General features: G+C 44.8%; 1 protein-coding gene across 3 annotated transcripts in view; it reads right to left on the reverse strand.

Moving 5' to 3' along the window:
- Window positions 1-21,920, reverse strand: part of CAPN11 (calpain 11) — an 86,650-nt gene that overhangs the window by 8,610 nt on the left and 56,120 nt on the right. For all 3 annotated transcript variants that reach the window (XM_063918824.1, XM_063918823.1, XM_063918825.1), the window contains 12 exons: window positions 11,428-11,546; window positions 10,320-10,453; window positions 8,617-8,785; window positions 7,465-7,548; window positions 7,234-7,319; window positions 6,855-6,929; window positions 5,704-5,864; window positions 1,331-1,500; window positions 1,154-1,165; window positions 819-1,030; window positions 526-565; window positions 49-114 (listed from right to left, as the gene is read on the reverse strand). In XM_063918824.1, the coding sequence (XP_063774894.1) occupies window positions 49-114; window positions 526-565; window positions 819-1,030; window positions 1,154-1,165; window positions 1,331-1,500; window positions 5,704-5,864; window positions 6,855-6,929; window positions 7,234-7,319; window positions 7,465-7,548; window positions 8,617-8,785; window positions 10,320-10,453; window positions 11,428-11,546 (1,328 nt within the window). The remainder of the gene's footprint in view (window positions 1-48; window positions 115-525; window positions 566-818; window positions 1,031-1,153; window positions 1,166-1,330; window positions 1,501-5,703; window positions 5,865-6,854; window positions 6,930-7,233; window positions 7,320-7,464; window positions 7,549-8,616; window positions 8,786-10,319; window positions 10,454-11,427; window positions 11,547-21,920) is intronic.

A 21,920-nucleotide genomic window follows, 5' to 3' on the forward strand; every position in this document is an offset into this window, starting at 1 on the left:
CAGAGTCCATGAAACCATCAATACATAAACCCCTTCCCATCAACTCACATCTCCCGCCAGCTGCCTGAACATGTTCTTGAAAGAATCATCAACATCGTCCTCTGTGATCTCCTCCTGAGAATAGACGCAACTGTTAGGACAGGTCACACAAGTTGGCAACACTGTAATTCTAATCTACCAAACAGAATTCTTCCTGCATCGGCCGATACAGTCTTCATGGGAATACCCATCTCTTAACATTGGTGCTGACATCAAATAAGAGGTATACAGGCCCATGGTGGGGATCAGTCTTACACTAGCCTCTTACTTATAGCAGAGTAAAAATTCCTGCTAACATTGATGCAATAATTTCATGTCCCCAACACCCACAGTCCAGTCCGCAACCAACCATAAATTACAATCTCTTGTTCAGGAACGCCCAGGCCTAGCTTTCCAGGAGTCCAAACACCTTTTGGTGTTTGGTGTATGTCCAAATTCTGAAACCCGTGGACCCACCCAACGTCTCTTACTGGACTTATGTCTCACCTGATCGGGAAGATCTGCTGATACCTCCTCATCCAGCTCCCTGCAGAAAGAGTCACAGATCAGGGAACAAGCTGTAAACCAAATTGTTGCTCCCCAATACTAGAACGGATCATACTTTTATCTAATAGGCATGAAAAACTTCTCTCTTAAAATTAGTTCCACAGAAAATCCCATATCATAGCCCAACCTTAATTCGGACAGCATCATGTGGATTATTTACAGAAGGGAGGGAGAAGTACCCTGTATGTCAGTATTACAGGGGGTTCCACGAATCATAACCCCCCAGCACTCACTCAGTGTCCGACTGTTTCTCTGTGAATATTCGCAACACAAAGTCTCCCTCTTTATGTGGTTCAAATGTGGATGGGACAATGAGATACTCTCCAGGGGGCAGGCGGATCTCGTTGCTCACTTCCCGCAGGTTGATGAAGGTTTCGGAGCGGGCGCATGACTGATGCCGCAGGAAGAAATCCTTCTTAAGATGGACATTCTGGCAGCCTTTGAACTGCAATGGGAGGGCGAGAGCATGAAACGCGTCAGTTCAGTGTGGAATGAAACATGTTTCTGAATTATCTGTGTGAAGTAGCCATAATCGGGAACCACAGATCACCGCATATAATGTACATACCTCATCAGGTACCTATGGAGAAGAAGAGAAAAAGCAGAGATTACAGAGGTGACACTTAGAACCGCTGTTACGTCTGTATATTGCGAGTCAGAAAATATTTCCCTCTTGTAAATCCCTAGAGTGACACAGTAACATCTATAGAGGGAGACCTCCATTTGTATCCTAACCCGGACTCGCCTCATACACCGCAAAGCCGATTGTGTGCATGTCTCCTCCAACTTTACGTTCCTGCCTCCGGTTCTTCTGCATTAGGGCCACAAGGAAGCTGCAAGCCAACTCGTTATCATCTGGGTCGTCATCCTCCTCCATAAGGGTGATCTTAAACTGAGGGTTAATCCAGAAAGTAGCTGCAACGAGAGGAGCAGTGTAGGTACAAATGCAGCCATAGTTTTTACGGCACATTAACATATAAAGCTGTCCCATATGATAGGATCAAAGAGACTTATAAAGAAATAAATGCATACACAATGGCTAACCCACACATTCAGTGCCAGATAAACAGCAGTTACATAGCCCATGAGAAACACCATCCTTATTCTCATAGTCTTTCTATATCAAGGTATGGGAGTCATGACCCACACATCAACTGCACAAGCTATTAAAGAGCAATCCCAGTGGTTTGCAACCAATAAAAATATAGGGGGGATTCCAGTTGCCCCTCAAAATGTAATAATGGACAGAAGGTCTCTTTATTTATTATTAGGAGCAGTGGCGGATCAAGCAAGCGGTGGGCCCAGGTGCAACAAAATGCTTTGGCCCCCCCCCCCCCCCCCCCATCCCATCCAAGTCCACCCCATGGGCAGTGCGCGCCGTAGGCGCGCAAAAATACATAGTGGCGTGGCTTCGTGGGGAAGGGGTGTGTCCACAAAATAATACCAATTCATAAAACGGTGCACAGTAGTCTCCATTCTTCAAATTACGCCGCACAGTAGCACCACTACACCAGGTAGAGACCCTTTTACTCCTTACAGCGAACAGATTCCCCTTTTTACACATAACGGCAGACAGCGTGCACTTTTTACACATAACGGCAGACAGCGTGCCCTCGTTACACATAGCGGCAGACAGCATACACTTTTTACACAATGGCAGACAGCGTGCCCTCGTTACACATAGCGGCAGACAGCGTGCCCTCGTTACACATAGCGGCAGACAGCGTGCACTTTTTACACATTACAGCAGACAGCGTCCCCATTTTACACATTACGGCAGACAGCGTCCCCATTTTACACATTACGGCAGACAGCGTCCCCATTTTACACATTACGGCAGACACCATACACTTTTACACATAACGGCAGATAGCGTGCCCTTTTTACACATTACGGCAGGCAGATTCTACCTTTTTACACATAGCGGCAGGCAGATTCCCCATTTTTATACATAGCGGCAGGCAGATTCCCCATTTTTACATTGCGGCAGGCAGATTCCCCATTTTTATACATAGCGGCAGGCAGATTCCCCATTTTTATACATAGCGGCAGGCAGTCCCAAGAAAGAAAGAAAGAAAGAAAGAAAGAAAGAAAGAAAGAAAAGAAAGAAAGGAAAGAAAGAAAGGAAAGAAAGGAAAGAAAGGAAGAAGAAGGAAGAAAGGAAGAAAGGAAGAAAGGAAGAAAGGAAGAATTATACTTACCCTCTCTGTTGGCTCAGGCTCCTCGGTGCAGCTTCCCGGGCAGTAGAGAAGAAGGAGGAGGGAGGTGAAGGAGGGAGCCGCAGCAGCGCTGTGTTACTGGTGGAGGCGCTGCTGCCCATCTGCTTCACTATAGGCTGTCTCTGAGAACAGCCTATAGGGAAGCAGAGGGGCAGCAGCAGCAGCGCCTCCACCAGTAACACAGCGCTGCTGCGGCTCCCTCCTTCACCTCCCTCCTCCTTCTTCTCTACTGCCCGGGAAGCTGCACCGAGGAGCCTGAGCCAACAGAGAGGGTAAGTATAATTCTTCCTTCCTTCTTTCTTTCTTTTTTTATTTGTTGGGACTGCCTGCAAGAAAGAAAGAAAGAAAGAAAGAAAGAAAGAAAGAAAGAAAGAAAGAAAGAAAGAAAGAAAGAAAGAAAGAAAGAAAGAAAGAAAGAAAGAAAGAAAGAAAGAAAGAAAGAAAGAAAGAAAGAAAGAAAGAATTATACTTACCCTCTCTGTTGGCTCAGGCTCCTCGGTGCAGCTTCCCGGGCAGTAGAGAAGAAGGAGGAGGGAGGTGAAGGAGGGAGCCGCAGCAGCGCTGTGTTACTGGTGGAGGCGCTGCTGCTGCCCCCTCTGCTTCCCTATAGGCTGTTCTCAGAGACAGCCTATAGTGAAGCAGAGGAGCAGCAGCAGCAGCGCCTCCACCAGTAACAAAGCGCTGCTGCGGCTCTCTCCTTCACTGAGAGACTGTGACCTGTTTGTATATGAGGGAGGGAGGGACGGACCCACCTCCCTCCTTCGTGTGCGGGTGGCCAGAATCGTTCCTTATGACGGGCGGGTCACGGGAGCGCTGGTGTTCGGCTGCGGCATGACATACAATGAGTCATTGTGACCAGTGGCGTAACTAGAAATTTTTCTCCCCCAAGCCAAAAAATCCTTCGGCGCCCCCCCCCCCCCATACACCCCGTAATTGGCACTAGCAAAGGTAGAAAAATGCGTGCGCCGCAATGCCCGTTATACATTATGCTACACACTGCAATGCCCCTGATACATTATAGCACATACAATGTCTGTGACACGGTATGACACACACCACAATGATCCTGAGACATTATACCACATACCACAATGCCCGTGATATAGTATACAACACACCGTAATGCCTGAAACATTATGACACACACCGCAATGTCCGTGATACATTATGCCACACACCGTAATGCCCATTACACATTAAGTTCTACAGTAAGGCTTCCAATTACTTTTAAATTACCTGCTTGTTGCCAGGGGTTTCATGCACTTGGTTCCATGCACGGTGCCAGGATGTCATGCTCGTTGCCAGGGGTTTCATGCACTGGGTGTCATGCTCGTTGCTAGTGGGTAGTGCTTGTTGCTAGGGCCGTGCTCCCAGTGCCACATATGCTCCCAGTGCCAGATATTCCCCCACAGTGCCAGGTATATGCACCCAGTGCCAGATATTCTCCCACAGTGCCAGATATTCCCCCCCAGTGCCAGATATTCCCCCCCAGTGCCAGGTATATGCCCCCAGTGCCAGGTACATGCCCCCCCAGTGCCAGGTACATGCCCCCCCAGTGCCAGGTATATGCCCCCAGTGCCAGGTATATGCCCCCAGTGCCAGATATTCCCCCCAGTGCCAGATATTCCCCCCAGTGCCAGGTATATGCCCCCAGTGCCAGGTATATGCCCCCAGTGCCAGGTATATGCCCCCAGTGCCGGGTATATGCCCCCCCAGTGCCAGATATTCTCCCACAGTGCCAGATATTCCCCCCCAGTGCCAGGTATATGCCCCCAGTGCCAGGTATATGCCCCCAGTGCCAGGTATATGCCCCCAGTGCCAGGTACATGCCCCCCCAGTGCCAGTTATATGCTCCCAGTGCCAGGTATATGCCCCCAGTGCCAGATATTCCCCCCCAGTGCCTGCTTCCCCCCCCAGTGCCAGGTATATGCCCCCAGTGCCGGGTATATGCCCCCAGTGCCAGATATTCCCCCCCAGTGCCTGCTTCCCCCCCAGTGCCAGGTATATGCCTCCAGTGCTGGGTATATGCCTCCCCCCCAGTGCCAGGTATATGCCCCCAGTGCCAGGTACATGCCCCCAGTGCCAGGTATATGCCCCCCCCCCCCCCCCCCAGTGCCGGGTATATGCCCCCCCAGTGCCAGGTACATGCCCTCAGTGCCGGGTATATGCCCCCCCAGTGCCAGGTATATGTCCCCAGTGCCAGGTATATGTCCCCAGTGCCAGGTATATGTCCCCCCAGTGCCAGGTATATGTCCCCCCAGTGCCAGGTATATGTCCCCCCAGTGCCAGGTATATGTCCCCCCCAGTGCCAGGTATATGTCCCCCCAGTGCCAGGTATATGTCCCCCCCAGTGCCAGGTATATGCCGCAGTGCCTGCTCCCCCGGCCCCCCCCATCTCTATGTGTTGGAGGGACACGAGCGCATCGCGCGTCTCTCCTGTGTCCCTCCTGGCTCTCCCCCCGGCCGGTCTAATGAAGGAAGTGCCGTTCGTGAGCCAATCAGAGCTCACGAACGGCACATGCTTCCTTAGATCGGCCGGGGGAGAGCCAGGAGGGACACAGGAGAGACGCGCGATGCGCTCGTGTCCCTCCAACACATAGGGGGGGGGGGGGGCGGGGGAGCAGGCACCACAGCAGGGAGGGAGAGGAGACCGCAGATTGACATGCGGACGTTCGTCCGCATGTCAATCTGTTCTAAATGCCGGCCGGCGGCTGTGGGCCCTTCAGTGCGGCGGGGCCCCAGTGCAATGCACTGCCTGCCCCGCCAGTAGTTCCGCCCCTGATTAGGAGAATCTAAGGAAAAGTTCTTAAAATGACATGTAAAACAGAAAACCTGAATTTTGCCCCTTTTGTGCACAGCCATATCGGCGGGAATTGGGGGGTAACTCCGCTTCACTCACTTGGGTTATTTCTGCAGCCCCCGGCAGTACTGCCCCTCCGCCAGGTGCCATCATACAGTGTTGTGTGCCACTTGCCAATGTCATCCTTGTTTAGTGCGTCGGGTGTGAGATTACAGATCTCCAGCCGGGAGAATTGGCGCAGGAATTCCTGGAAAGACATCCTGAGACCAAGGAAAGAAGTGAAGAGAACGAGTTAGATTTTCATATGAGACACAGAGTAAAAGTGGACAATGAGAAGGAGAGAATGAAATTCCTAATCTGACAGCCAACAGACTTGCTAACATGCGTTATCTTGTGGGGTCGGCAACCCGTGGCATGCAAGAAAGTTTTGACTTGCACTTGGCAGGACTCCCCTCAGGATCAACCACTTAAGATGCCACAGTCCGATTCTGCTGGTGACAAGAGAAACGGATCTCTGAGGTTGGTTCCTCATAAGTTCTGCACAAATAGAGCGCGCTCACCCCTCTCTCCTCCAGTTGGCTGGACAGGTCTGATATCTGTGGGATGGCACACACCACCTAACCTGCGCACACCAGCCCAGCGTACAGTGTTGCTGGGACTGAGGAGCAAAAGAAGCAGACAAAAGAGCCTACTTCTGCAATGCAGAGCACCCAATGAAAGAGGGTCATTGTGGGAGGGAGGGACAGGGAGGTGTACTAATTTAATGGTGGGAGTGGGTGCTATTTAAATCGGTGGGACGGATTTATTCTCCGATGGGCTATTGATTAAACGTCTGGGCTGGTTCAGGGCAAAAATATTTGCTGTTTATCCACTTTTTTTCCCCCAGAAAGGGCCCTAATACTACAGGATCCACACAAACACTTGCTGAACTTAAGACAAGAGTAGCCACAGGTAGGAGACAGAAGAACATTCTACCAACTGCTCTCATTCTGGTGTAGTTCTGCTTTTGGGTGAGTTACCTATTTAGTCAGGACTTCGATCCAACCACATGGACAATTAGGAGATATATCCAACTTCACATGGTACCGTGTGTGAAGGTGAATCTGCGTGCCTCCAATGTTTATATATGTTGTAAAGGGGGTGGCACTCTGAAACATGTTTTTACTTGGAATGTTGAATGTCTTGCAGCCAAAGTGAAATCGTTACCCACCCCTGGGTTACCCCATCATACTTCTCTCCGAACATCTCACCAGAATTCTCCATCTTCCATCTTTAACTGCAGGTCTTCACGCTCAGAAGGGTCAACTTCATTCCACTCAGAGGAGCTGGAGATTAATCATTGGATAAGTAATTTCTACATACTGTATATTACTGTACATCAGCACCCACCGTCACCAGCTAACCATATCACCAGTTACTTCCAAAAAGATCCCACCACTGAATTGTGGACACTTCCCAATCACTTCCTCATAGTAACACGCAACCCCCTCTGAAGCAGTGACACATACAGGTTTACCGCTATGGCCACCTTAATAGGACTTCTGACTCAGAATAGTCCAAGTTGTACAGGCAGCCAGTTTTAATAACTAGTCCACAAAACAGGGTCCACAGATAAATAAATAATCTCACTTATCACTCCAGGCTCCTGTCCATTCCACCTGCCCCCAGGGATTGCGAATACGAATGAGCTTTTCTGTTCGACCTCGATAATTCACCTTTGAGAAATGAGGGGGGGGGGGGGGGGGGAGGTCAGAAGGGACTTAATGAATGATGTATCTCATAGAAGACCACTTAAAGAACCAGCGTAGCAGTGTATCATACATTTATCCAGTGCCCGAGAGACCCCCACACTGCACCCACCTCTTTGAGACCAGTTACAGAATACGCATGGCCCTTCACCAGCTTCTTAAATGTCACAGCTTCCATATCAAAGGAACTTGTTATCTAAAAGGATGGGCAGAAAACATTCATTTTATAGAGGATAAATCAAACAAATCTCAATTGTAGCTCAAGAGACATCTTACTGGTCAGGGAACATCCCATTAAGACTCAAGAGACTTCGTATGACATCTCAGAGCTGTCCTATGCATATCCTAATTCCTGTTAACTTGGCCCCACACAGACAGATCCTGGATGACCAAAAAGGACAAGACCATCCAGCTCCATTCATCTAGTTAGTGCAGTTGGAAGAGGACCAGACTCACAGAATGGTAATTTTCCACCATATCCAACAAGGAAATTATCGGGAGATGTGGTCAGTTTTAGTGATCCTGACCATTCATCTGTCACATTGCAGCACATGGGCACCATAAAAAAGCAGTTCCTAATACAGCTGATGACAGACGACAATAACTCTAGGTTACATACAACATCCTGACATGGTATGGGGACTACGTGTACATCTGTGAATGCATTTAATGCCTTTTCCTATTGGATAAACTTATATTAGATTCCATCCTGGTTGGCAACAAGCTCAAATTAAGAAGTCCTCATTGAGGCACTTTCTTAGTGGGACACAAGCTGTGATACTGGTCCACTGGAGATCCCCCCACTACTGTATGTCAAAGTGGTGTGCTATATTAGACTTTTACATGAATATGGATGACGTCATCATGTCTTCAGCTGACATGTGACTTGGGCTGGACTTTAAAGATTCTGCTCACTATCGCTCACTGTTACACTGTAGCACTATCGGTCTGCGCATGAGCTCACACAACTGTTTGCCTTGCATACTTTTCCTGTTCTACACTCCAACCACCATGGATTTTTGCTGCGCGTATCCTTAGGGAAGTTCCAGCCTTGTGGTTTTTTGTTTGTTTTAACCTCTTTTTTTGTTTGATTATATCTACTGGAAACCTCTGACGATCTACTCTGTAGGCCTCCACTTGCTAAGCATCACTGTTTTGCAGTTATTAGGACACTGTTTGACCATCAGTCTCTGTTTTCAATACTTCAATAAAGAAAGATAAATAAAGCTTATATTGGATGTAGTGGCTATTTAAAATGCAGTACATCAATTGAGCAGCCCAGTAGCGACCCTCGTTGTAGCGCCCGGTTGATGATTTTGTCAAGGTCTCGGGGGGCCTTTTTCAGGTCATACATCGAAGCAACACCCCCAGTGAAGTCCTCAAAACCTTCGGTAGTACTGCCGCCGGAGAGCGCCTCGTAGGAGCCATTCAGCCTGGAGGCGAGAACCAGAGATACTGTTATAAGATATATATATATATATATATATATATATATATATATATATAGATATATAGATAGATAGATAGATAGATAGATAGATAGATAGATAGATAGATAGATAGATAGATATATAGAGATAGATATATAGATAGATATATATATATATAAAATACACCGGTATAGTAGATAAATACTTATACATAATGTACAGCCATATTACACCTCCATCTGGTATATTTACATCACATAATCCAAACATCCACAGCAGCCTTCTAACCAAATCTAAGTGATAAAAGACCTTGGTTACAGCTAGAGACCGGCGCCGGACCCCGTGGTTTAGTAGTAAAACCGCCCTGGTGTTTTGTTTTTGCTATTTATAAAATTACCCTCACAATTAGTAAATGTTTGCCGACTACAAATGTTACCAGCGCCTGATATTAGATTCATTTGTGTAACAGGACGATGGAAGAGAAGGTCTGGGTCCGTTCCCCCTCCCAACCCACATGTAATGGCAGTGCCACGGGTGTAAAAATAGATTTTTAAATCTGTATTTCAATAGATGTACCTTTGGCAATTATTATTACCAGTATATATATTTTTTTTAAATAAATGACACTTCTTAGGTCCCTGGTGGTCCTATGGGGATCTGAGGTTTCCTTCTGGTGCCTGTGCTGCTCCTCCTCCTCACCATCCGCGAGGCCTAGAGCTCTGCACTACCTTCCAGGTGGTCTAGCAGACCTGGATCAAGCAGTGGCATCAGTGGCTCCTAGTCGGCAGCTACACTAAGGGGGACATGCACTAAGCAAGACAGAAGTGGAGAAGTGAGCCAGTGAAGATGTTGCCCATGGCAACCAATCAGCTGCTCTGTATAATTTTATAGTATGCAAATTATAAATGGTACGTCAATGCTGATTGGTTGCCATGAGCAAGTTCTCCACTGGCTCACTGTGAATGAACTGGAAAGGTACGAAAAAGTCTGGGAGTCCCAACCAGCCCCTAAGCCTAAGTGCTCCAGTAGCCGTATACAGAAGGTCACAGTCAAGCTCCTGGAGGAAGTTGTGTGGGAGATTTAAAAAAAAAAGACGACTCAATAATGCCTGTGTGACCGCACGGACAATATATCCGTAGGTCATTGGCGGGTGTGATATGTCTGAACGATGTTGTACATAGAGTAGACATATTGCGCCGGCCCTGCAGCACAACCAACGCCAATCTAATCTTGCAGTTACAGTATATCTGCATGTCAGGCTGTGTGTGTGGGCATCCCGCTGACTGCCCGTAAACTGGCATCACAGCTGGGTGAGCAAATTCATATGCCCGCCAAGTTGCGACATCAGCACAGATGGATCGAGGGGCCAATCAGTAAGTGCGTATGCTTGCCAAACCGACCGCTATGTCGGTGCGCCTCCCCAGCCACTGAACTCCCTGCACCACACCGGTGTGTACCCAGCCTGAACCCACATAAATCCCACAAACCTGATCTGCCCAGTGTAAGCACGCCCTGGTGTGGTGGGAGGCATACTCACTTGGCGTAGGCCTTCTCCAGCAGTGCACTCCAGAACTCCGAGCACTCGGCAGAGTGTACAAACACCAACTCTCCGTCCTTCACCGGCAGGCGGTCATCTATCACCACATCCACCCACTCTCCAAACTGCCAGATCTAGTGATGGGGTAACAAGAGGCGCGCAGACGTAAGGGAGCGGAGGAGAAGGAACACTCACCCATAAGAAGGTTGGGGGAGTGGGGGTAATTGTCTGTTTTGTAAAACTATAGGGGTCTATTCATGAAGCAGTGAAAAGTGTGGAGAAGTGAGCCAGTGGAGAAGTTGCCCATGGCAACCAATCAGCATTGAAGTAACATTTATAATTGACATACTATACAATTGTGCGGAGCAGCCGATTAGTTGCCAGGGGCAACTTCTCCACAGGCTCACTTCTCCACTCTTTTCACTGCTCATGAATAGACACCATAATCCCTATCCTCTCTATAATGGCTGTACCAGCGGTCCTGTGACCTGTGCTGTATCTTCTAGTAATGGGTGCAGGACAACGGAATCATGAGTTATAAATTATGGATTCAGTATGATTTACCGGCGGGCGGGATGCCGGCTGTCCATATCCCGACAGCGGCATCCCACCCGCCAGAATGCCGGCAGTGGGGCAAGCGCAAAGAGGCCCCTTTTGCGGGCTCGGTGACTCACTGCAGGATCTATTCCCACTCTATGAGTGCCGTGGACACCCTCCAGTGGGAATAGTCCTGTTTTGCCGGGATTCCGGCTGGCGGTATTGTCGGCTGTCGGGATTCCAGCTTCAGTATCCTGACCGCCGGCAAATTGAACGTATCCCATAAATTATATATGTCCAAGATGTCAATGGTATAATATATATTTATATATGTGTGTATCTACAGAAAAAAAAATATTTTACAGATGTACTAAAAATATCCCATTGGTCAGGATGAGCATTGATTAAAGATTGTATCGCCATCACTTGTGTGCCAAACTAGCGTAGAATCTAGGAACCCTCCACTACAGTCTCTCATTTAACCCCCCCCCCCCACACACACACACACACCCCCGCCACACTACAGCAGACTTTTCTACTGTAATAAAGCATCTAGGATGCCCCAATATACCTGGAAATGGAAAATCCCAGCATAATCCTCCTGGAAGCTCTGTCCATGGGGGACCACACGGTGTAAGAGATCCTCATTCAGCGTCAGGGAACCGATCGCAGCCAGGAGCCAACAGTCACCTTAATAATGACCAGAAAAAGGGGTATAATGACCAAGGAGAACCAGGTTATCTACACAGTGTAGAATTGGGACATACAGCCAGATGCTGATAGCCTGCACAGGTCAGGTGATCTTACACCATTGAAGATAAGAGAAAAGACAAAAAAACCTTTTTTGGGAGCACTCTTGATTATTAAATAGGTGTGATGTAAATGGAGATGTCAGTAATTAAAACTTAACCTTTAATTGATCCTTGTATAAAAAATTATAAAAATTTAAAAATATGATGATTGGCAATCAAATGATGCTACTAATAGGAGGATCTTGTTGACCTTTTTAGCATATATGGTACAAGATCGTTATGTAGGTGAAAATATTCTCACCTACATAACGATCTTGTACCATATATGCTAAAAAGGTCAACAAGATCCTCCTATTAGTAGCATCATTTGATTGCCAATCATCAAATTTTTACATTTTTATAATTTTTTATACAAGGATCAATTAAAGGTTAAGTTTTAATTACTGACATCTCCATTTACATCACACCTATTTAATAATCAAGAGTGCTCCCAAAAAAGGGTTTTTTGTCTTTTCTCTTATCTTCAATGTAGTTCATCTACAAATTTCCTGGGAGCACCACCAATCAAAAAGCAGTTCTGAAATTGTGTTGTAAACTGCTCTCATATTGGTTAACATATCATTCTAATATTTACACACTTATATGGTACTGGTGCGGATTCACACTCATCATAGTAGTACAGATCTTATAGGCCCTACACACTGGCCGATTTATTGAAAGATATGAACGATCTCGTTCATAAATGAACGAGAACTCGTTCATATCTTTCAGTGTGGAGACTCCAGCGATGAACGATGCGTGGCCCCGCGCTCGTTTATCGCTGGTCTCCCGTCGGCTGTGCATGCAGGCCAATATGGACGATCTCGTCCATATTTGCCTGCACTTCAATGCAGCCGCGTGACGAGGGGAGTGAAGAAACTTCACTCCCCCCGTCACTGCCCCCCCGCCGCCGGGTCGCTCGTCGGCCGTATCCGCCGTCGGGCAGCTCGGCGGCGGGTCGGCCAGTGAGTAGGGCCCTTTACACCATTACCACACACAGCACCAGAGGCAGAACTCTGGGAGGCAACGGAGTCAGCTGCCGCCGGGCTCCTGCTTCGAAGGGGGGCACCTCTCCTCCTGTTCTATGTGTTCAGCGACATTAATCAATTAAGTTAATTGACAGCAGCCAGTATCTCCTGCGTAGCAGACTTCCCCACTAGTCACTACACATTACAAATCACACCCTCTTTATTATAGATACACTGGAAGCAGACACCTTACTGATGAAGCTATTTGCTCCTATAAAGGAAGCATGACAATTCTAACTATATGAAGTTATTTCTCTGACAATTACAAGTAACTTCATATAGCTAGAATTCTCATACTTCCTATGCAATAGCAGATATCTCCATCAGTAAGGTGCATGCTTCCAGTGTAAAAGGTTGTGGGTTCTAATCCTGGATATGACACTTGCAAATTAATTGTCAAATAAATAATCAGCATTGTGGGTGACTGAGCAGATCTATGTAGTGTGTGGTAGGACCCCTACATAGATCTGCCTAGTTGCAACGGTTTTGTGGTAGCTACATATAGTTAGAATCTGCAGGCTTGCTATGCAGGAGCAAATATAATATAATATAATATAATATAATATAATATAATATAATATAATATAATATAATATAATATAATATAATATAATATAATATAATATAATATAATATAATATAATATAATATAATATAATATAATATAATATAATATAATATAATATAATATAATATAATATAATATAATATAATATAATATAATATAATATAATATATATATATATATATATATATATATATATATAGCCAAATGAAGGGAGAGCACTCACCAGACTTGTTAAAAGGTAAATCCTTTATTTCAGAACAAGAAGTCACACAGCTACATTGACGTTTCGGTCCTATCCAGGACCTTTGTCAAGATAAAAAACATGGTGCAGTGTCCGGATATTTATACCCATATTAGTTCCCTCCCACCAATAAGGTGGGATACACCCACTCATGTTCAACATTAGAAATACTCCTAATTCAATAGACGGAATAGAGAAACAATCAACCATATGGGCTTTGTATATACAAAATATCTAGTAGGTAATCATCAAAACGGACCAGTTAGGCTTAGTAATCCATCTAATATCATTAAAAAACGGCGTGCGTTCCACCGGCCGAGTCACTTCCGGTCCGTGAACCGCACATCCGGTCACGTGCCCCGGAAGACAGCTAGAGAAAGCAACTTCCGGTCCGCGACACGCATATCCGGTCCCAGGTCACGGGAGTGAATACGGCATACAACACATGTAGAGTTTAATAAAAAAGTCTTAAAGTGATATCCCCATATATGCATATATGCTTTGAAAATCAGGAATATGACTGTGCAATTATTCTTTAGACCTTAAACATATTAACAAGATTGTTATAATTAAATCCAATATATAAACATAAAATTAAATAAATGTCCATAGGGATCCAATAGATTAGATAAGCCAATTACTCTGATTAGTCAGTTCATCAGATACTTGAAATTTTTGAAGCGATCAAGGTATCCATATTCAAGATAAGATTATCAAATATTAGCCAAGCTGTAAAGTAAAATAAAGAGTTAGTAAAACCACAGACTATTACAACAGGAGAGGACAGACCGCAGAAAAAAATTAATAAAAATCAAAATAAAAATGTAGTAAAAAATAAAAAATAAGTTCCAGAATTTAGCCCAAATATATGCCACAATGAATGGCATCATTAAGTCCCCGTGGTCGGATGGTATCAAGGCGAAAGATCCAGGATGCCTCCTTTTTAAGAAGCATTTTAGCACGATCTCCACCCCTTCTTGGAGGATCCACCCTGTCAATCTGGTCCAGCACCCCTTAAATATTTATATGAAGTTGCCCATGATATTATTTTTCTATTGTATTAAAGAGGATTTGGTCTGGTGGACGGACTGATCTCTGGTGTCTTTTAGACAAGTGTAGATAGTCGAATTTTTGGCTAAAGTTGATTCTGCTTTATCTTTATTTTTTGCTATTTTTCCTTCCTCTGATTTTTTGAGGATAATTGAAAACTTTTCCTTTAAAACCCAGTTCTGTGGTAGTAGACAAAATATGTTATAGTTTTACATGAGTTGCATTGATTGTACTAATGGAGAATCTTGTATCCACCGAATTACTATTTGCTGCTGAGCATGATTTATTGGCTCTTACTGACGAAGATGCTGAACGTGTACTATCTGAATTCAGTGATTTTGAAAAACTTCCAGCTGAGAATTTAATTGATACATATCATAAATTGGCTAATCTAGAAAAAAGAGAAGTGGACCTCCTGCTACATGGTCAGTTTTTATCAGATTATTTTCGTAAAAAACAAATTCCTCGGGGTTTTCGCCTGAGAAATATACCTACTATTGGTAGAAGTAATCCGACCTTTTGTAGCAGGTGGTGCACCGTTCTTAATAAGTGCTCCTTTGATTTGCTTCTTCTAGTAATAGAGGAGGTGGGGGCTGACTTAAAAAAGATACGGAGTGAAATTACACAATTTCGTCCAGGCGCTGTAGAGACATTACAGTCAGATACCTCACAACAGTGGATGGTGAAATTAAAACAACAGACCGATAAATATCGAAAAGAATTGATTTCCTTTAAGAGGACTAAACTAGAGAAAGTAGACAGGGACTATAAGGAACACCGGGTATACCGGTGGCTTACTGGTAGTGACAATCCTATACCATTTAGATTTAGAAATTCCAGACAGAGATTTGATCATTCACAGCTTGACAGCAATTCCTCCTCTGAACGTGACTCATCTGATTCACAATCAGCTAGAAGACCTCCGCTCCCTCGAGCTAATACACGCTCACGATTGGGTGATTCTAATTTAAACGCAGAAGGCCCCACCTCAGGCGGGGCAAATTCAAAAGAAAAGAAGAAACAAAACAAAAATCAAAAGAATCGATAATTAATTTATCTTCACATATTCTTACTGAGCCTGAAACGAGTTTGCTGTCTAAGGGCCTTAGTTTCGTCCCTACACCTAGATTCAATGAGTTCAATTGGTCTATTGATAAATATAGACTTGGGCGTAAACTAAGACTTGCGGAAAAGTTTGATCAAATCAGTGACAATACTGGAGCCATGAAACCTTTTAAGAAAAAAAGTACGTATGACCCCGTGTCCTATAACCCTAGTATCAAAACTTTCACCCGGATGTTAGATGATAACATCAAAAAATCTATTGGGAAACAGGGTAGAATCCGATATAACCTTACTCCTTTGGAGAAACAGGCATTAACTAATCTGAAAGAAAACCCTAAGATCACGATTAGATCAGCTGATAAGGGAGGGGCAGTGGTAATCTTAAATACGTCTGATTACCATACTGAGGCATTAAGACAACTAGCTGATACGGATACTTACAGGTTACTTGATTGTGACCCGGTAGTGGGTTTTAAGACACGATTGGATAACTTATTAGATTTGGCTATTAATAATAAGTGGATTGATGAAGACACTTTAGGATTTCTTAGAACTGAATATCCCATATGTCCAATCTTATACCTTCTACCCAAGGTCCACAAGACCCTCGATGCCCCACCTGGTAGGCCTATAATTTCGGCCCGTAACTCTCTGTTTTCACCAGTAGCACAATATCTAGATACATTTTTACAACCTTGTGTGAAACATACCAAAAGCTATCTCTGTGACACTGGTCATTTTTTGGAATTGTTGAACTCCGTGCCACATACACCTGGTGACCTGCTGGTTACCATGGATTTTACTTCACTGTATACGGTGATCCCACATGGTGCCGGTATTGAGACTGTGAGACGGGTCCTTACTCGACATCATGTGGGTTCTCCTCCTGTTGAATTCCTGATTGAATTACTTGAACTGATTCTCACCTGTAACTACTTTCGATACGGTGAGCGATACTATCTTCAAACGGCGGGCACCGCGATGGGCAGCAATATAGCGCCCTCATATGCTAATTTATTTATGGATGCCTATGAGACTGAGAATATAGTCCCGCTGTTTGGAGATAGTATTGCTTTTTACCGTAGGTTTATAGACTATGTTTTCCTGTTATGGAGAGGTACTGAACAATCTCTACAGCTAATGATTCAAGAATTAAATTCTCTAGATTCACCTATTAGATTTACAATGCAATTTAGTGATCAATCTGTTTCATTTTTGGATGTTAGTGTCTTTATCACAGAACTGGGCTATGGGTACAGACTATACCGGAAAGAGACAGACCGCAATTCTTTGTTACATTTTGACAGCTATCATCCAGGACCGCTCAAACAGAATTTACCTACCTCCCAATTTTTGAGAGTGCTTCGTAACAATTCTGATCCGATGACAGCATTATGCCAAATTGATGAGATGAAACAGAGGTTCTCAACACGTGGATACGATGATCTGACCATCAAGAGATGTCTGGATAAAGCCAGAGATATTTTTGCAAGGGGTAGTTCCACCAGATCGAAGAATGACAATCCATTTGTGATCACGACCACCTTTGATGGGGCTGGATCCACCATACGTAATGCCATCCATAAGATGTGGCCTATTGTCAAGTCTGATCCGTCGCTGACTAAGAAGTTACCCAAGAAACCTCTAGTGAGTTTTAAAAGAGCACAAAATTTGAAAGATCTGCTCATGTTGCCTGACAGGATACAAGCTCCATCGACGAATACCTGGTTAAACACTAATAAACCAGGATGTTACCGCTGCATCAACTGTACGACATGCAGGGGGATGATGGTGGGTACATCCTTTCATCACCCACATACAGGTCAAAAAATTCCTATTCGTAAAAGGGTGACTTGTACGTCAGACTTCGTGGTTTATATTCTTACCTGTCCGTGCTCATTAGTATATGTCGGCAAGACTATACGTCCATTTCGCGAGAGAATGGCAAATCACCGACTGTCTATTAGGTCGGCACTCACAGACGGTACCTCTGACAAACCGGTGGCCCGGCATTTCATGGAGGCCAGACACTCGCTGGCGACATTGAGATGTATGATAATTGACAGGGTGGATCCTCCAAGAAGGGGTGGAGATCGTGCTAAAATGCTTCTTAAAAAGGAGGCATCCTGGATCTTTCGCCTTGATACCATCCGACCACGGGGACTTAATGATGCCATTCATTATGGCATATATTTGGGCTAAATTCTGGAACTTATTTTTTACTACATTTTTATTTTGATTTTTATTAATTTTTTTCTGCGGTTTGTCCTCTCCTGTTGTAATAGTCTGTGGTTTTACTAACTCTTTATTTTACTTTACAGCTTGGCTAATATTTGATAATCTTATCTTGAATATGGATACCTTGATCGCTTCAAAAATTTCAAGTATCTGATGAACTGACTAATCAGAGTAATTGGCTTATCTAATCTATTGGATCCCTATGGACATTTATTTAATTTTATGTTTATATATTGTATTTAATTATAACAATCTTGTTAATATGTTTAAGGTCTAAAGAATAATTGCACAGTCATATTCCTGATTTTCAAAGCATATATGCATATATGGGGATATCACTTTAAGACTTTTTTATTAAACTCTACATGTGTTGTATGCCGTATTCACTCCCGTGACCTGGGACCGGATATGCGTGTCGCGGACCGGAAGTTGCTTTCTCTAGCTGTCTTCCGGGGCACGTGACCGGATGTGCGGTTCACGGACCGGAAGTGACTCGGCCGGTGGAACGCACGCCGTTTTTTAATGATATTAGATGGATTACTAAGCCTAACTGGTCCGTTTTGATGATTACCTACTAGATATTTTGTATATACAGAGCCCATATGGTTGATTGTTTCTCTATTCCGTCTATTGAATTAGGAGTATTTCTAATGTTGAACATGAGTGGGTGTATCCCACCTTATTGGTGGGAGGGAACTAATATGGGTATAAATATCCGGACACTGCACCATGTTTTTTATCTTGACAAAGGTCCTGGATAGGACCGAAACGTCAATGTAGCTGTGTGACTTCTTGTTCTGAAATAAAGGATTTACCTTTTAACAAGTCTGGTGAGTGCTCTCCCTTCATTTGGCTATTCTGGAACTATAACCTGATGGTTATCTTTCATCTGGATATGCACCCCAGCATGAATATGGACTATGTGAGTGTGGACCTCATGGATTTGAGATAGATAGATAGATAGATAGATAGATAGATAGATAGATAGATAGATATATCTATCTATCTATCTATTTATTTATTTATTTAGAGAGAGAGATGCATTCATAAGGTGCGGCACTCCAGTCGGAAAGAATTTCATATACAAGCAAGTGGATTGCAACGTTTCAATGCCTTTATTGTGGCATTTTCATCAGGCTTAATACAAATGCCACAATAAAGGCATTGAAACGTTGCAATCCACTTGCTTGTATATGAAATTTCCGACTGGAGTGCCGCACCTTATGAATGCATCTATCCTATCCTGTGAGGGCAACCAGCAAAGCAATCGCTTCAGCTACTAAGAGGAGTGCCGGTAATACAAAATCAATCAATCTATCTATCTATCTATATATCTCAATATTTTCCTTGCCTCCGGGCAACTGGGTCAAACTTACGTCACTGCACAGCACGCAATTCTAGAGAGACATGTGGGGGGAGATGTACTAAGCCTCGATATGTGATAAATTTCACAGTGATAAATTGCAAGCCAATCAGCTCCTAACTGTCATGTTACAGGCTGGGTTTGAAAAATGGCAGGAGCTGATTGGTTGGTAGTTTATCACACTGCTATTTATCACTCTCAAAGGCTTGATAAGTCTGGCCCTAATCTGTAACGACTACGCCAGGGGCGTGTCTAACACTATACCCCCTCTTATCATGTATCTCCAATCTCCCCTATATCATGCTTCAGGCTTAGCCAATTACCCCCCATATCATCATCTGCTTAAGAACAGTGGAGAGATGGAGTTGTGTTACTGGAGATAAAGACCCCTCGCAGTGCGTATCTCAGTGTAACTGGAAGCCCCTCGCAGTGCGTATCTCAGTGTAACTGGAAGCCCCTCGCAGTGCGTATCTCAGTGTAACTGGAAGCCCCTCGCAGTGCGTATCTCAGTGTAACTGGAAGCCCCTCGCAGTGCGTATCTCAGTGTAACTGGAAGCCCCTCGCAGTGCGTATCTCAGTGTAACTGGAAGCCCCTCGCAGTGCGTATCTCAGTGTAACTGGAAGCCCCTCGCAGTGCGTATCTCAGTGTAACTGGAAGCCCCTCGCAGTGCGTATCTCAGTGTAACTGGAAGCCCCTCGCAGTGCGTATCTCAGTGTAACTGGAAGCCCCTCGCAGTGCGTATCTCAGTGTAACTGGAAGCCCCTCGCAGTGCGTATCTCAGTGTAACTGGAAGCCCCTCGCAGTGCGTATCTCAGTGTAACTGGAAGCCCCTCGCAGTGCGTATCTCAGTGTAACTGGAGGCCCCTCGCAGTGCGTATCTCAGTGTAACTGGAGGCCCCTCGCAGTGCGTATCTCAGTGTAACTGGAAGCTGCAAGATGAAAGTATTGTAACGTATCAGATGAGACCAGATCTGTGCTAGCTCAGAGCTGTACAAATATGAACAGGGAGATTTATCAAACCTTGGGGAGATAAAGTGGACAGAGATGAGGTCAATTGGTTCCTAACTGCCATGTTAAGGGGGATACTCACGGAGCGATCGCTGCTTAAAATCTAAGCAATCTGACTAGATTGGGTGAAATGAGTGCCCCCCCTCCCCCCGCACGCTCAGCACACATCTCTCCCCACATCTGCCAGGGAGTACTGGCCTTTACAGCCAGGGTTGTGTTTGAAAAATGACAGGAGCTGGTTGGCTGGTAGTTTATCTCTTTCCACTTTATCTCTCTCCGAGGTTTGATACATACTCATATTGAGGAGTGGAAATGCGCCCAACTGCCCAGAAAACAGCGCTCCTGCTCTTCCTCCACACCTCATTTCCCATAGTCTACCGCAAAATATAATCCAGTTTTCGCAGTGCACAAAGCGGATTGCACCGATGCGCAAGCAATGGCCAAGCGCCACCCAAACCCTTCAACTGGTTGGCGCATAGTCCTGCTCTGCAAATCCTGACAAGCACACCACACAAACCCAGCTGCACAGCACCAAGCAGGCTGTCACCAAACAGGCATCAGTCATCATGTGCTTTGTGTGTGCAGCCCCACTGTGTTTTGTATTATGTTCACATTCTCTAGATAGTAAATAACATCTAGTATTGTCTATTAGTCATGTACAGTACCTCTAGCAAGTTGTACTTTGTTTTTTCTTTTTATTGAATGTTTTTTTTTGGGTATTTTTCATGGTGAAGGCTACGTGGCATGAAAACTGGGGTATGCCTGGCACTCCTGGGGAGCCTGAGCTGCCTCAGAGACTATCACCATACTGTGTAGATGCCATGCACATATGCCCGGCATCTATTCACCCGCTGCTCGGCTTTGGCGTCGCCCGTTGTGGTCCGCACCCCCTAGTGATATCACTGCATATAGTGCATAGAGGCGCTCCAATTATCAGGTCATTACTACTATCTGTCTGCACTAATTGCGCAGCATATGAACAACGAGAATCGCTATGGTAACATAAAACAGGGTGGTATTTGGGGAGAGGGGAAAGCTGGGCAGGTATTGATGAGTGTGGGTGGGGCAGGGAAACAATTGATGGGAATTTCAACTTTGGACTTTGTATTGATTTTGTAGCAATCTGTATGCACCATTAATTGAGGAACTAGACTCAGTAGCTATATAATAATCTCCCTGTACCAGGCCGGATACAAAAAGCCTTCAAGCTCTAAAATGGGTTGGGTGTCGGTGTCCCAGCGCCGGCCTCCTAAGGGGTGCTGGGATTCCAGCATCGGTCACATAACCGCCATGCGCAATCCCGTCCTCAGCCCACCAGCAGTCTGAATTAGCGCCTCCTGCTGTTACTGTATACCACCCTTTGTTATAATGGCTTATCCTTAAACCACTTAACTGGTATGGTCAAATCTCATGCGACTGCGCCGCCCCACTGTGTCCCCCCGTTTTTGACGAGGAGTTCCGGTCTGCAGATGTGCATAATTTAATATTTAAAAAAATACTTTTAAACTATATTAAATAAAATAAAATGTAAAAAAACAATGTTATTAATGGTTTTGAAGAGAAAAGCCATCAGTTAAGTGGTTAATAGACATTAGGAGAACTGCAGTAAGCTATGGCTCTAACTTTTGTAGAAAATGTAAACCTTCTGGATGCTACATACATTTATAAATACAGGGGTTATGTACCGAGAAAGTGAACGAAGATAGAAGTA

The sequence above is a fragment of the Pseudophryne corroboree genome, chromosome 4 (assembly GCF_028390025.1).
Source record: "Pseudophryne corroboree isolate aPseCor3 chromosome 4, aPseCor3.hap2, whole genome shotgun sequence".
Lineage (NCBI taxonomy): Eukaryota > Metazoa > Chordata > Amphibia > Anura > Myobatrachidae > Pseudophryne > Pseudophryne corroboree.